The 17645-nt window shown below is 38.7% G+C and overlaps 1 protein-coding gene across 4 annotated transcripts in view; it reads right to left on the bottom strand.

The window, feature by feature from the left end:
- The window catches only part of PEX5L (peroxisomal biogenesis factor 5 like), a 204759-nt gene that overhangs the window by 97356 nt on the left and 89758 nt on the right, over positions 1-17645 (bottom strand). For 2 of the 4 annotated variants that reach the window (XM_073359307.1, XM_073359305.1), the window contains exon 2: positions 12440-12544. The exons of 1 other annotated variant lie outside the window; for it this stretch is intronic. In XM_073359307.1, the coding sequence (XP_073215408.1) occupies positions 12440-12544 (105 nt within the window). Of the gene's footprint in view, positions 1-12439; positions 12545-14012; positions 14076-17645 lie in introns of those variants that run through there. One more of the 4 variants, XM_073359308.1, reaches the window with a different exon arrangement.

The following is a 17645-nucleotide window of genomic DNA, read 5'->3' as shown; positions in this document are numbered from 1 at the left end:
TTGGGGTACAAGAAAACACACAGGATCCTTCACTTAGGAGGCAACTGACATTTGCTTGTCTCATTACAAGGGTGTCACAGCCAATCTGGCTGTAAAGTGTAGCAAGAATTTTGGGTGAGCAATATTCTCATGTCTGCTAGAGTATCTGCTTTATTAAGTCTAAGCTCTAGAACGCATGTTATAATTTTTTTATATGTTACCATTTGTTTCTAATATTTCTACGTGAATCTCTCTTTTGTTAAATAAATATGTTTATAGTGAAACTAAATATAAGTACTGTGTGTTAAGTGGAGCAGTGACCTGAGGTGGAGCTGGTAAACTGTGGTATACTGTTTCTTTGGAAGCAGTGTATCTGGAAGCAGTGAATCTGTGAATACTGCAAGTGTCCTGTGGACCAAGGTTGATGCTTGAAGGGCTCAAGGGTTGGGGTGTGCCAACCTGCAGAGTAACAGCGGGGTCTGAGATTTTTATAGGAGAGTGCTTGTGTTGCCAGGTGGCAGGTGGAGCTGACTGATGGCAGGCACAGACAAGGCTTCCTCATGCTAAGGGCAGGCAGCAGTGAGGTGCCTCTCAACCCTGGGAAGCGATGGACGCTTCTTGTACCATATTTCCCTGCAATTACTCCTCCCAGCCAATGGGAGCTGTTTTGGGCTGTAGTTACAAGAGCAGCCAGGCGGCCCCTCTGCCTCCCCCCTGGCTGCTTTCTGGACCAGACTCCTGCTCGCTCACTTGCAGCCTGCGTGGCACTCTGAGCTGTGGTGAGGGCTGGCTGGGGAGCAAGAGGATGCACTGGCTGCCTCAGTGACTTACCGCTGGGGTAGGTGTGAGGCCAGTGGAGGGTGACGGGGTGGGGTTGAGGGCTGGGGATGGAGCTCTGGGGGAACAGGGTCTAGTGGGAATGGGCAGGGGTTGAGAGGGTGGGGCCAGAGGCCAAACTGGGTGGGATAGGACCTGAACATGGCTATCTGAATGGAGAGGGGGGCTAATGTGGAGGAGGGGCAGGACGAGGGACGTTGCTGTAACTCTCCCACCTAACGCTAGCCACCACCAGGCTCCCTCACTCACCCCAGACAACCCCCAGGCTGCTCCAGGCTCTCCCCGCATCACCAACCCCTGGCTTTCCCACCCACACTCAACCACATCTCTCTCACCTTGTAGTGGCGCCCAGCCCAGATTCACTCCAGTACTCCTGCCTGGACTGCTCCAGCTCTCCCACTCCCAACAAAGCTTCATCCACAGACCCATCCCATCCTGTAAAGACACCCCCTTAGATGCATTCCACTGACCCCTGCCACGCTCCATCCCTCCCAGCAAGCTCCTCCAGTTACTCCTGGTTCCTCCCCAAACCCAGGGAATATTTGCTGTCTCCAGTCCTGGGGACCTTGTGAGGGGAATCAGTGAAGCATCATCAATGACTGGAAATGTCACATACTGAGCTATATAAAACGGGCAGCTATGCTGCCCTTTAAAAATATTCCCAGTACTGTTCTTTCTGTAGCTTTCGGTTCTTGCTTTTGATATAGGATCCTCTTGTGAGTCTAGTGGCATCAGACTTATATTTTACAGTGCCTGATGAGAATGTAAAGGTGGCAGGATCTTGTATATCAAAACAATCCGCTTTGCCTTGCTGACAATGTACAGTTTACTGTAACAGCAATAAAAAGAGTTTTAAAACATCCAGGCAGCAACCAAACAAAAATATGGCTATAATAAGGCTCTGTTTGTTGAGGAAATGCTCAAATCTGAGAGTGCCTGTCATAAATATAAAGGGAAGGGTAAACCCCTTTGAAATCCCTCCTGGCCAGGGGAAAGCTCCTCTCACCTGTAAAGGGTTAAGAAGCTAAAGGTAACCTCGCTGGCACCTGACCAAAATGACCAATGAGGAGACAAGATACTTTCAAAAGCTGGGAGGAGGGAGAGAAACAAAGGGTCTGTGTCTGTCTGTAGTCGTCTTGGCCAGGGACAGAACAGGAATGGAGTCTTAGAACTTTTAGTAAGTAATCTAGCTAGGTATGTGTTAGATTATGATTTCTTTAAATGGCTGAGAAAAGAATTGTGCTGAATAGAATAACTATTTCTGTCTGTGTATCTTTTTTGTAACTTAAGGTTTTGCCTAGAGGGGTTCTCTATGTTTTTGAATCTAATTACCCTGTAAGATATCTACCATCCTGATTTTACAGGGGGGATTTCTTTATTTCTATTTACTTCTATTTTTTATTAAAAGTCTTCTTGTAAAACACTGAATGCTTTTTCATTGTTCTCAGATCCAAGGGTTTGGGTCTGTGGTCACCTATGCAAATTGGTGTGGCTTTTTATCCAACATTTCCCAGGAAAGGGGGGGTGCAAGTGTTGGGAGGATTGTTCATTGTTCTTAAGATCCAAGGGTCTGGGTCTGTAGTCACCTAGGCAAATTGATGAGGCTTTTTACCAAACCTTGTCCAGGAAGTGGGGTGCAAGGTTTTGGGAAGTATTTTGGGGGGAAGGACGCGTCCAAACAGCTCTTCCCCAGTAACCAGTATTAGTTTGGTGGTGGTAGCGGCCAGTCCAAGGATAACGGGTGTAATATTTTGTACCTTGGGGAAGTTTTGACCTAAGCTGGTAAAGATAAGCTTAGGAGGTTTCTCATGCAGGTCCCCACATCTGTACCCTAGAGTTCAGAGTGGGGGAGGAACCTTGACAGTGCCTGAAGGCTTGTAGGTAGATGAACCCTGAGAACTTCCCATATCCACAGGTAAATTACCAGAGTAAAGACCAGCTTCTTATCAACAGTCAGATGTTTGCAGGTAGAAATGACGTTTAGCCTGCACAATCTGCCTTTGATCAATGGTTACTACTATCTTATGTACCTTGTTCCCAAAACAACCAGAAATTACATCAAAGGTGAAATGGTGGCCACCAGTAATTTAGTGCTGACAGCAGATAGGTGTGTGTGTGTTTAGGATTTCAACAGATACAATAATGGACATTTAAATCCACGTGCCTAATGTAGTGTGTAACATATCTACTATGCAAAGGTGTTTTGTTTCTGCTCTACAGTATCTCTTAACTCTTTCTTCCTTTCCAGACCTTGAAACTCCTTTTATGTTCAAAGTAAATGTGCAGTGACAGTGAGTTGTTGGTTGTGTTGTAAACTTTAAATGTTGAGATGTGTCCCCTTTCTAGTTATGTTGGCCACTTACTTTAGATTCTTTCTACAGTGGAGTTTTTTTTCTCCCAGATGAATAGATGCATTCTGCTTCCTTTCAAACTGTTTTATATCAATATGAATTATACATTCTTTCATCTCTTCTCTTTTTATTCAGTGCTGTGTCTTAATTGTAGAGCTTTGCATTTACTGTAGAAGAAATCAAAACTCCAAAGGTGGTGTTTTTCTTCTTTATAATGAGTTTGTACAGCCCAGATAACATTTACTGAAATATCTGGTACATTTATTTTGGAACTCCTAACTATGCTGTTGGCAAAGAGCTAGTGTTTTCTTTGTTTGCACCATATAAGGTGCAAAGGTTCTTCAAACCTTCCGGTACTCACTTATCTAAATTCAGCAAAGATGAAGCCAACTTCCTTTCATAGAATCATAGAATATCAGGGTCAGAAGGGACCTCAGGAGGTCATCTAGTCCAACCCCCTGCTCAAAGCAGGACCGATCCCCAACTAAATCATCCCAGCCAGAGCTTTGTCAAGCGGACCTTAAAAACCTCTAAGAAGGAGATTCTACCACCTCCCTAGGTAACCCATTCCAGTGCTTCACCACACTCCTAGTGAAAAAGCTTTTCCTAATATCCAATCTAAACCTCCCTCACTGCAACTTGAGACCATTACTGCTTGCTCTGTCATCTGGTACCACTGAGAACAGTCTAGATACTTCCTCTTTGGAACCCCCTTTCAGGTAGTTGAAAGCAGCTATCAAATCCCCCCCTTATTCTTCTCTTCTGCAGACTAAATAATCCCAGTCATCTCAGCCTCTCCTCATACGTCACGTGCTCCAGCCCCCTAATCATTTTTGTTGCCTTCCGCTGGACTCTTTCCAATTTTTCCACATCCTTCTTGTAGTGTGGGGCCCAAAACTGGACACGGTACTCCAGATGAGGCCTCACCAATGCCAAATAGAGGGGAATGATCACATCCCTCAATCTGCTGTCAATGCTCCTATTTATACAGCCCAAAATGCCATTGGCCTTCTTGGCAACAAGGGCACACTGTTGACTCATATCCAGCTTCTTGTCCACTGTAACCCCTGGGTCCTTTTCTGCAGAACTGCTGCCTAGCCACGCGGTCCCTAGTCTGTAGCGGTGCATGGGATTCTTCCGTCCTAAGTGCAGGACTCTGCCCTTGTCCTTGTTGAACCTCATCAGATTTCTTTTGGCCCAATCCTCTAATTTGTCTAGGTCCCTCTTTATCCTATCCCTACCCTCCAGCATATCTACCACTCCTCCCAGTTTAGTGTCATCCTCCCAGTTTAGTGTTTAGTTAAAGGAACTTTCATAGTTCCTTTAATTGCCTAAACTACCTGAGCTGATTCCTTAGTCCAGCAATCGAGTTTAGAACCTATGTCTGTAAACTTTACATTACAATATTCTGTTCTTTGTGTTATGGAATCAACATACATAGATTTCCAGCTGTTGTAATGCTCCAAAAGGCTGTAGATTTTTCCCTTCTGGATCTTTCACAATGTTGCTAATACTGCAAGTGCATTCCTTAAACACAGGCACTTTTATCCTGTACTCATTCTAGCTCATGTACGGTATTTATAACCATGTACCTATCACTGTAATTTCACCATTGGTGGAATAGCTGGTTCCTTCCCCACACCTGCAGGGCTGGAGTAGCCCCCACAGCATAGGGACTGGAACTAAGGGTGCTGGGGGTGCTGACATATCTCCAGGCTTGAAGTGGTTTCCATTGCATACAGCTTTTACAGTTTCGTTCAATGGCTTTCAGCACCCACAGTATAAAAATTGTGGGGCAGGAGAGCTGGAACAGTGTGATCCTTAAAAAAAAAAAAAAAGAAAGAAAAAAAAAGACAGGTCTTGTTTAAATTGGTTTCTATGGCAATGTAATAGCATCTATAGAAATTGCTGTAAAAACCCATCGGGTTTGATTTTTCCATTGTCTTGCGCCTTGTGTTGTCATCTACACCTGAGCAAAATGAGTGTAAAGTATAGCATTTATAACAATGTTGACCACAGAATGAATAGAGACTATCCTTTTTATGGGTTTTCTTTTTAACCATCCTGTAGAATTCTATAGCAGGAATATACTTTTCTGTTAAATTTTGTAGGGTTGTCATAGAAACTGATGGCAGGTTTGTCATTTTCTATTAAATTGTACAGCCCTTCTCCGTAGAGGAGATGGCTTTGCACAGGTATTGGCAGTGGAAATGGTCATACGGCTAACTTGAAAGTTCTCTGTGGGTCTTTCTACTTGCACCATGCAACTCAGGTGACCAGTAGCACAATGCAAATAGCAAGTTAGAAATAAGAAATACTCAAAGCAATAGCCATAGTAAATAGTTTGCAATATCCCAGAGACTGAATTATGTTTGCATAAAGTATTTGTTATTTAAAATAAATCAACAAACAAATCTGTAAAAATTGATTCCTATTCACAGATAATTCATGAACAGAAAAAGAGGCTAAATGAATCTAATATATTATTTGCTGCATATAGCTTTCTCAGATCTTTTTATGACCACAGAATAACAGTCAGGACATTTTTAAACATAATTATATTGTTTCATAACATTCTATTTTTATCTCTTCCTTTTTTGTTAAATGGAGTCCCATACAAAGATATATTATAAATGATCTTAAAGTCTCACTATTTCCCTTGGTAACGTAAAATTAAGTTATGTGACAGAAAAGTCTGTTTAATTTGTGATGGAAAAGTCTGTTTAACTAGGCAGGCAGCCAATTTATGAGTTTTAAACTATGTTGTCAAGGCAACATTTTTTTATTATTCTCATGAGAATGTTTGTGCTGAAATCATACATATTTGTCTAAAAACAATAATACTAAAATAAATTTAATAATATTTAACTTAGAGATACAAAGTAGGATCAGTTAATATTTATGCCTAACATACACTTGCATATTTTGTTTTCACAGCATTTTAAAGTTATATAGCTTATGCTATGTGGCTAATATTATATGAAACAATATAAAGGGGAAAATTAATTTAATTTTTTAATGTGTTGCTACTGGTAGATAACTTAAAAACAGATAGGACTACATAGCTTTGAAGTACTAAATTCATTAATAGCATCTTCTATATGTCATTAGTCCTTTAAAACAGCGTATACAAATAAGTATTGAGCATATTGCAAAGGTCTGTTATATGAGTCCAATGCTACTCCCACTGAAATAGTGGCAAAATTACCACTGACTCTAAAGAGAACAGATTTGGCCACTTCAAGACAACTTTTGTTCTGTATGATTATGTAAATAGGCCTGATTGTAGTGTGAAAACAATCCCAGTACTGTTATGCTATTAATTCTAATGGAGTTATTCCTGGTTTACACCAATGTAAGAGAAGAGACTCCACCCCAATATAACTAGTCTTACTGACTTTAATTTTTGCCATTCTACATAGTGCCTGTTAATAATGTATATTAATTAAATACTTCCATAGTGGTGTGGTTTCCTTCATACAAGGGATGCTACAAATCATTCTGCAAATCTAAAAGTTAAGAAGCTCATAAGATGTTCTGAGTTATCCAGAACAGCTGGGATTGCTCAGATTTTAAATAGAAAACTATGATTATGTGATAGGTTTTCTGCTGTGTGTACATGGCTCACCAGGAAGAATCTATCAGTAGCAGTTTGAGTCTATAGTTGAAGCGGACAACCCTAATTCTGTTTCCTCCAAAAAGACACACACAAACCATCTGGCAAGTCACCTGGGGGTGACAACATGGAAAGGCATAATGGGACAGCCACAGAGAAAGTGGGTGTGGTCTACATATAAACCCAAGAACATATACAAAGATGACTAGACCAGCAATTATGTCTATGTGTAGTTTTGTCCAAAAAATTATTCCTACTCTTAGTGGTAATAGAATGCCCCATGAGAGGACGGTGCAGAGGGCTATTCTCAGGGGAAATAAGGAAATCACATACTAATGCTGCTTATAGAGTATGCATAATATGTGGTGTGTGCCCTTTTAAGAAATGGGGAAGGATATTTCACTTTCCTCATATGAACTAGAATGTGGCCTTATAGGTGCTATTCAGCAAAAATTTAGAAATCTGTGATTTAGTTGTTCCAGGATCAACCTGTCCTTCGGAAGGCAAAATTTCCTCCCCTTCCTGTGCATTGTGATAACAATGGAAAGGTTCAGCTCTGCAGAGCATGTATCAGCAAGAGTCTCTTCAAGGCTCTGTATGGGCTCAATCTCACACCCACTGGAAGTCAATGGAAGTGTTGCCTGTGAGTTCCCAGGAACAGGATCATACCTTATATGAACAGCTGACAGGGGACAGTGGGGGAACCACTAAGGCTTTCTTTGGTTATACAGGTCAGGTTTTGGTCTTTTGGAATTAGATATTATGTTATCTCTGGTTTTATGCTGAACTTCCATAGGTTTATTTGTGCAAAAATCTGCATATGTGTTTCAGCTGTATGTTGCACTCTGATAATAAAATGATACAGAGCTGTGTCTCTGCAAAACTTGCATGAACTACATCTGCGTACCTCATCTGCTTTAGTTATGAACACAATGGAGCAATTATTTTTCAACAAATAATTTGCCATTTTTTTCTTGTTGGCAAATTGTTCACAAAGAGTCTGTGACATAAACAAACTAGGGAGATACAACCTACATGGAGCTACTATAAGGTGGATGCATAACTGGTTGGAAAATTGTTCCCAGAGAATAGTTATCAGTGGTTCACAGTCATGCTGGAAGGGCATAATGAGTGGGGGTTCTGGGTGTGGTTCTGTCCAATATCTTCATCAATGGTTTAGATAATGGCGTAGAGAGTACACTTTTAAAGTTTTTGGAAGATACAAGCTGGGAGGGGTTGCAAGTGCTTTGGAGGATAGGATTAAAATTCAAAATGATCGGGACAAACTGGAGAAATGGTTTGAAGTAAATAGGATGAAATTCAATAAGGACAAATGCAAAGTACTACACTTAGGAAGGAACAATCAGTTGCACACATACAAAATGGGAAATGACTGCCTACGAAGGAGTACTGCGGAAAGGGATCTGGGAGTCATAGTGGACCACAAGCTAAATATGAGTCAACAGTGTAATACTGTTGCAAAAAAAGCAAACATCATTCTGGGATGTATTAGCAGGAGTATTGTAAGCAAGACACAAGAAGTAATTCTTCCGCTCTACTCCATGCTAATTAGGCATCAACTGGAGTATTGTGTCCATTTCTGGGTGCCACATTTCAGGAAAGATGTGAACAAACTGGAGAAAGTCCAGAGAAGAGTAACAAAAATGATTAAAGGTCTAGAAAACATAATCTATGAGGGAAGATTGAAAAAATTGGATTTGTTTAGTCTGGAGAAGAGAAGACTGAGAGGGGACATGATAACAGTTTTCAAGTACATAAAAGGTTGTTACAAAGAGGAGGGAGAAAAATTGTTCTTCTTAACCTCTGAGAATAGGACAAGAAGCAATGGGCTTAAATTGCAGCAAGAGCAGTTTAGGCTGGACATTAGGAAAAACATCCTAACTGTCAGAGTGGTTAAGCACTGGAATAAATTGCCTGGGGAGGTTGTGGAATCTCCATCATTGGAGATTGTTAAGGGAAAGTTAGACAAACACTTGTCAGGGATGGTCTAGATAATACTTAGTCCTGCCTTGAGTGCAGGGGACTGTACTAGATGTCCTCTCGAGGTCCCTTCCAGTTCTATGACTGTTACATTTATTCACTGTTCAAAACCATCAGTGAATTTCCTCAAAAAATAATTCTAGATCTGTAGATTGTTCATAATCACTTGACTGTGACTACTCAAAAATTGCATTGTATTGATTAGTTAATCATGTGGTATTGATTCTGTTCCCTGATTGGGTGAATTAAGCTACCAGTTCAGTAAAGCACTTAGGGTAGGCCTCAAAGCACTTAAGCATATGCTTAACTTCTTCCCTATTCAGCAAAACACTTCATTGCATTCTTAACATTAAGCACGTATTGAAGTGCTTTGATGAGTCAGGGCCTAAATCTCTAACTGACCTAGAGTGAATTGTGAGTCTGACTGTTGATTGTACAATTCAAAATGTGTCTTACAATGAATATTTGAGTGTAAAATGAACTTTTCATAGTTATTCCTGCTAGTAAATAACTCTCAAGTGCTCAAATGTTTCTAAAAAGTGAACACACAAAACTTGCAAAGAGGGTCAATAGAAATTTACTTTTGAATTCACATGAATATTCATAAACAATTTTCTCCATTATTCACTCAGCTGCAGTCAGTAATATATGATTTTCTGTAAATATATTACATCTCTCTCTCCCCTTTTCTAGCTTCTAGCTTCCATGAATAACAAATGCACTTTTAAAAAATTTGTCTTCTCTCTGTTTGAACCTTCTTACCAAGAGACAGGGAGACAGTAAAATAAAATGGAGACACGTTCTACCAAATCCCATTAACACTAAAACCCTGCTCTCTGCATTGATACTTGATATATTAAATTTGGATACTTCTGAATGCCTTCTTATGCCAATAAAGGGACTTTCACTGAAAAAATTGAGATAGACTCACAGAAAGTAGAGACTGAAAAGACCTGTTAAATCATCTAGTGTATCCTACTGCTAGTGTAGTATGTTCCTTAATGTTGAGACGATGGGCCAGATTCGCAGGTGGTGTAAATCAGCATAGCTATGCTAATACATAGGAGCAGAGGATCTGTGATTATATTTGATTTTGTAACTTACGGTAAAGTGATATTTGCTGTATCCATGAATTTGAAAAAAAATATTTCAAATGTACAGTGATTATTTCTCTCAACAAATAAGTGTCACCTCTTCCGAGGAGAGGTTGGATAGGAGCATAAAAATAATTGAGCGTGAATGTGTGTCCAGCTTGTGTTTCAGTGAATGTATATGGTATTTTCCAGGGAGAAGAGGAGAGAGGGAGCTTCCTTGAAGCTTTACTTAAAGCACCTTCACACGTTATAATTGGCAATTTCTCACAAAATCCAGGGACTGTATGTTTCATATCTATACTGTAGACACCACTGATCTCATCTGAGTTTTCTTCACAAATCAAGCATGGTAAGTCCTAGTTTCACTGAGCACTTTGTCCATTATGAAAACAAATGGGTCTATTTAAGTAGGAATTGCATGTATTTTGGAAGCTACTTCACATGCAGAATTCCCACTGAGTTCAATGGGAGTTGCACAGGAGATGGGCTGCAAGACCAGGCTCGAAATGACATCTTCAGATAACCATTACAGTTACAAAAAATACACAGCTACACAGTATTCTTCAATGCTGACTCTGTGTGACTAGTAGATGAAACTCTGAAAGACTAGACCTTACTCTTGTGACCTAAATTTGACCTGACTTGGAAAGTTTGGCCAGTGGTAATTAGTAATTATTTCCATTTGATATACATATTATATCCCGTGAGCTGCAGCCACATCCATCTCTCTCATCATGTGAAGAATCAGGACAAATATCTGTATACCATTAGTAGAGGCCGAATGTATATTGCCATATAGCAACACAGTATTCTGAATGAATGATCTGAACAAGAGGTTTGCACAGAGACATTAAAGACACAAGAATCTTAAAACAGAAACACATCCAGAAAGTTAGGATACAAATGATAAATATGATATGGTCATTTACTGTACATAACACATACATGATGCAGAGGTGGCTATGGAAAATACTCACTTTTTCACTTGATTCTGCTTCCTTTTGGCTTGTGCACCCCAATAGTGCATAGCAGGGAAGTAGGTACTTGTGTGTAGTGGAAAAAATTACACTGACTAATAAACACAAGCATTTTACTTAGAAAAACGGTCACCAACTATTGCTGAATGAATTTGACAAACAACCAATACAAATAGTGCATCAAACATGTTATGAACCTGGGATGAAATCCTGGCCCCATTGAAGTCAATGGGAGTTTTGCCATTCACTTCAAGGGGCCCAGGGTTTCACCCCTGGTTTCAATATTTGTGATTCATAAACTGGCTAGTGTAAAATTGGAATATGATGCATTAAACAAAGCATCCTATTCCCTCATGCAATCATGTTTTAACTAATACAGTACATCACAAGTATAATACAACATTTGACAGAGGTTTGGGAGGAAATTGACAGAAATGTTTTCCAATGTATAGGAACATGTTAATGATCAAAAATTCTATTATTAATTAATTGACTTAGTGTAATACATTTTATACCGGCTATAAGGTAAGCTTGTGCTGGCATTTTACAAGTTACATATTATTTTTAAACATAAATATCTATTACCCTACAGTAGAAAAAAGGTTTTTTGGATTTTGTTGAAGATTATTTTTATGTAAGAAAGGCCATGTGATGTATGACATCAAACCTATTGTTGAATATGAATAAGCTTGTATACTTATATGTTAAATAGTAAGCATCAAACCAAGTAATTGTATTAAATTCTATTACTATGTATGTTGCTGGAGAAAATTTGCTAAATTTAAGCCAAAGATGCTGGTTATCCACAGGATTTTTTTTAAATTGTCCAATTCAGATGTATTATACATTTGTGTCATTTTCATTACTTATAGTCTACCACCTATCAAGTTCCAGGTAATGGACCTGTATTCTTGCATTTACTGGCTTTACAAAGATAAAAACAATGAAGTATGTAAAATAATCTAATTCGAAATATGAGTTAAATTCTAGTGAAAACTTAAGGGATTTTATGTGTTTATAAATGATACCACTATCTAGTGGTTGTTATATATGATTTTATATATACATACTGTACGTATGAATGTGTGTATATATATATTATGATAGGTTATATTGACAGCATGAATAATATTTGACCCTTTAAAATCAATTTAAAATACTCTACTGGTAACTGACATATGTATACTGTGCTTACTACAAATAATTTGTTCGAAAATTTGCATTTTTTGTTCGAAAGCTCCGAAGCACAAGCAGTTAATTTATTTACCATAAGCTATTATTTTCTATATTACGTTACGATGACACAAAATTTAATTTTGTATAAAATATTTTCTGAAGGGTCAAACTCAAGCAGAATTACTAAAACTAATATACACCAATTGAAAACCTAAACAATGAATGAATTTCTCCCCATTTCCTTTTTTATATATGTGGCATTTTGTAATAGCTTTTTTTTTTGGGAAAACTATAATTGCCTGTTAAGTTTTGACTCAAGAATGTTAATGATTATCTGCTAGTTAAATTACATTCTTCATTAGATTAACATATGTCAGCTGCCTACTGGAATCCTAACATTCTGCCCACCTGTGATGTCATAGTAAGGAGGGGCTTTTCCTCTGCAGACTCCTCCCTCGGTATCTCCTTCATCACCATGGCAACAGCCTTATCTGCCGCCCTAGAGCCTTTCCCCTACAACAGTGAAATCAACAATGGCTTGTGTCAGGAGGAATCTTTGTTACTGGTTACAAAATATACACCCCAGAACAATCCAGTAATTAAATGACGGTGTTACGCTGGAAGTAAAAGTATATTGTTGTTGAAAATAAAATACACATATACTGTTAAAAACAAAATGCCAAAACCAAACAAGCAAACAAAAAAACCCAACAACTTAATTGATAACAAAGTTGGGGCCCCGTCCTGCAGCTTTTACTCATATGAATCACTCCACTGAAGTCAATAGGACTACAAACTGCCTTAGTCTTGTGAGGCCTCGCAGGAGTACATCAGCAGGAGTGAAGGAAGCTGAGAATCTCACAGAACTTGGCCCTCATATGAGTAATATATGGAGGATCAGGCCCTTAATTTCTTCACCACTAGTTAATTGTAGTTACTGGCAACTTTACAGCTGAAATATACATGCTTTCTACTCAAATCAGATTATAGACAAAAAGAAATCAGACTGTTATGAAGATTTAGAGCTTACGTAAAATGAAAGTTAAATTCTCCTTTAAATACTCTAAATATAAGGGCAAAATTCTCCTCTTGGATCTACATTGTAGATCGTGAGTCTCTGATACTCTGCTCTCACTGTATGTAGAGAACTTCTGTAAGTGTCAGTCAATGTTTGAGGGTGTAGGGAGAGAAGAGTAGTGGACCTGAGTTACACTCACAAAACTCCATTGAAGTCCATGGGAGTTTGGGGTGTACAAAGACTGAAGGATCTGGCTCCATGACTTCAGAATTTTGCCATAAGCTTACATACATTTCATTAAGAGTCTATTGAATGTATTTTTTAACTACAGTACAGTATAATAAGAATGACTTAAAATATCATTGTATACTGTGTCCTGAGAAGGATACTGCTTATTGATACCAATGTGATGTAATTTTTATATCACAAATACCGTATAATCGTTCACAGCTCAAAAACATGAATACTATCGCAATTTTAAAACAATGTTTATGAGGAAAACAAGGTCAAATTAACATATTTGTGCAACGCATTGCAGTCAACCTAGAGAGAGTTCTTTGCATGCTGCAAGAAGTTCTCATACCATACGTGTCATAAAACATAGGCATGCTCAATTTCTAATTCCTTTGATATCCAAAGAACTGCAAAAGGCATTGTAAAGTGTACTTCAGATTAGGATATTCTCTCTTATTTGATGAGAAGAGAGTTCTAAGTGCTAAGCATATCAAAGGTACTTGTCCAAACATTTATTTATTCATGATTCATTTGATATGTTACAAATCCATGAAAATATTTTCTTTAATATGTGGAGCTACTATTTAGCTAGCATTAGTAACATGCTATTTGACTTTCAGAAACCTAATCCTTTTGTGTTGAATGCTATAGAGAAGTAGTTTATTAGCTCAAAAAGGATGCATCAGAAAGCATGCAGTGCTTTTTATTTCTTGCACAGTAGAAACCCACCAAAGCAAAGGTCAGGTCACTTTTTTGAAGACAGAGCCACTTTTTCTTCAAGGTTTCACCTACTGCCTGAAAAGAGTCATGATACTCACATTAGTGCCTGCTATCAACTTTTTAAAAAAATAGCCCAGTGAATGGCTGATATCATACACCACATATTTCATCACTTTAAAAGTGTGGCAATAGTCAGAATAGAAACTCAGTAAAAATGACATCTTAGGATACTGTATTGCTTTTCCATCAGTGACTTTCATCTCACATTTGCTATGTTTGGAAGTCAAAACACAATTTATTCAGTTGAACTGCAACCCCACAAGAGCATGGGTGAACCATGTTGATTTATTTCTGACTGGTACACTCATGACATACAATAAAGATTGTGGAATCAGAACTTAGCTTTTCGACATATTTGATGATAGGAGAGGCGGAGCAGAATATAGCAGCTGTAGTTCCCAGTGATTTCAATAGAGGGAGATGCAGGTGCTCAATACCTCCAAAAACCTGGCCACATATTTAGGTGCTTAAATATGGATTTCAGTGCCTAATGTTAGGTGTCCAAGTTTAAATGTTTTGGTCACTGTATTCAGGGCATTCTTGTATATACTTGAAATTTTGCCTGTCTGTAAATTTTTGGCAGCAGCACCTCTGGCAGCTTGCAGGAGCATGAGTGAGTTTGATTATGTCCTGCGGGACACAATCAATTATTTTCCCCTCTCCTGTAGAAAGGAGGGGCCAAACAATTTTAGTCTCTGTATCTAGGGCACAGAAATGGTTAATACACTGCAGTTCGTTAGCTATAATTGAAATGATAATCAGTTGGGTTCTAATTACAATATTTTAAACACAGAGATTAATATATACATAATCAGGGCCGGCTCTAGGCACCAGCTAAGGAAGTGCTGTTCATGGGGTAGCAATTCGGCGGCAGCTCCTCTCCATTGTTTCCCATGGCGGGAATTCGGCTGCGACTCTTCTGACTTGGGTCTCGCCGTCAGCGGTAATTCAGCAGCAGCTCCCTCTAATGTTCCTGTTCTCTCCGCTGGCGGTGCATTCGGCAGGTTGTTTTTTTTTTTTTTGTGCTGTTTGGGGCGGCAAAAAACGTAGAGCCAGCCCTTTACATAATCATGGAAGAATTGCTTTAAAATGTGTACTTATTTATTTGGCTGTCTCCATTGTTAAGTTGTTCTCCATTGTTAAGTGTTGTTTCTTAGCAATATTGGATTGCTGTACATATTGTCTGTTACAGTAGCTTGGTGCTGAGCATTATAGTTCTTCTGGAAAGCTAATTTTACACTTGCAAGCTCCTAATAATGAACAGTTCATCATAACTCAGCGACCTGAGGTAAATTAATTTCTCATCTATGCAGCATTTTGATCACTCAGTGAATGAGTTTCACAAATACCTCTTTTGTCAGCAATGTGCAGATTTAACAATCGTGATGCAAGCATGCAAACCTGCATATAAAGCAAGGATACTGTCTTGAGTGAATTGGTGCAGGGAAAAGATATGATTTGCTTTCATGCAATATACTGTAGCGGTAAAACTGACGAGTATATCAGTGTTTTGTTGTCTGGTACAATTAAGACTAAACCACTCCTTTTTAGGAAATATCTCCAAAACAAGATAAACAATACACTAAGAGTATTTCCACAGCACTTTGCATATTGTAATAGGATCAGCTAAAAACTTGCTAATGATTTCTGCAGGTTCTCCCAGGCTGAGAGAATGGATGGTAATAGACATTTCCACAGGAGTGTGCAGATTTTGCAAACTCACTCTGTAGGGAAATCCACTGGTTTAGCAGCTGGTGTTTCTGAATAGCGCCAAATTAAATTCAGTACAAGTCACACTACTTACAAAGAATGTGATACTTGTTAAATGAGGATTTAATTAAGCTACTGTAAAAGAATATTAATTTAAGGTTCAGGACAGCATGAGCATTTTTCAGTGAGTGAAAACATATAATTTAGCAACTTTGTTCACGTTGTATAAAACTTCTTTCCAGCATTTAATATTTGAGCACATGATCATTTTCTACTACAGATCATTTGTGAGGCCTGAGTGCCTGGGACAGCTGTATGATTCTTACAAACACATGGCCATCTTGTAAAGGCCTTACCGTTTGTGAGAAGACAGTGAAATTCATAAACTGATTTGTTTGAAATTTGAAAAAAAAAAATTGTGTCTGAAGAGCTTGTGATCAGTTCTTTGCAAATATCTGATAGTCTAACTTCAACGAAGCCTGAACTTTGGAGTTACATAAGTCATGATATTTTTGTCTACTCCCTAATTGGATGTTGAATGTAACATAGTAAGAATTTTAATCTAATGTGGGCTTTGAAATTCGCTTATGGCAAATATTGAAGCATTTGAGCTTAAAATTCACTTTTTTCATGAATATTCATGCTGTTGAAGTTGGAGTATGAGAATTTGCATAAAAATGAGCATGAGAGAGTTTTATTTTCAAAGTCAACTAGTGTTCATAGACATTTCCCCCACTATTCTTTATGTTCTAGTACATACACACACATAGCCAGCATTGCGTTAGACCTGTGCAATTCTATTTGAAGTCAGGAAGGCTCTACCAGTCTATTTGAGAGAAGTATTTGGTCTACAGTGAATGGTGTAGGGAGATACTCTTATATTTTTCTAGAGTAATTGTGTGCTGTTTCATTGATATATTAGGAATATTCACAACCTGCCTGTGTCGATACATCCTAAACTCATTTATTTTGCGACAGCTAGAATCTACAGCAGTTTCACTAATGAAGAACACTATAGAAAAAAAGGTAAAATACAGACATGGCCAATACAAGCACATATAATACCTGCTAGTAATTTCTTATGGCAATTTTTCTTGCCTATTGAGGAGAAAGGGAATAACTTTCCTCCCTTACTTGTGAAGATAAATGTGAAAGGAGTGATCAACCATATGGTACTCTTCAAACAATGCCACTGCATTCAAATGTAATGACCCCATAGGACAAAGTGCCAGTGTTTTAGGGGTCCCAAGGGAGCTAAAAAACCACTGGACTGGCAATTTGGATTATTTCTCTGAGGATGTAGTCCCCTTGGCTGCATTTAAACACCAAAAACGTTTTTGTCTTAAACTGAAAAAGCATGTTTGTGTATCGGCAATGCTAGAAACATACTTTCTCATTCCAAAATGACAGGTTTCAGAGTAGCAGCCGTGTTAGTCTGTATTCGCAAAAAGAAAAGGAGTACTTGTGGCACCTTAGAGACTAACCAATTTATTTGAGCATAAGCTTTCGTGAGCTACAGCTCACTTCCTCAAATGCGTATCGTGGAAACTGCAGCAGGCTTTATATATACACAGAGAATATGAAACAATACCTACTCCCACCCCACTGTCCTGCTGGTAATAGCTTATCTAAAGTGATCATCAGCTGGGCCATTTCCAGCACAAATCCAGGTTTTCTCACCCTCCACCCCCCCCCACAAATTCACTCTCCTGCTGGTGATAGCCCATCCAAAGTGACAACTCTTTACACAATGTGCATGACAATCAAGTTGGGCTATTTCCTGCACAAATCCAGGTTTTCTCACATCCCCCCCACCCCCATACACACACAAACTCACTCTCCTGCTGGTAATAGCTCATCCAAACTGACCAC

This window comes from Lepidochelys kempii, chromosome 9, assembly GCF_965140265.1.
Source record: "Lepidochelys kempii isolate rLepKem1 chromosome 9, rLepKem1.hap2, whole genome shotgun sequence".
Lineage (NCBI taxonomy): Eukaryota > Metazoa > Chordata > Testudines > Cheloniidae > Lepidochelys > Lepidochelys kempii.
This window is presented reverse-complemented; position numbering and strand designations above follow the sequence as displayed.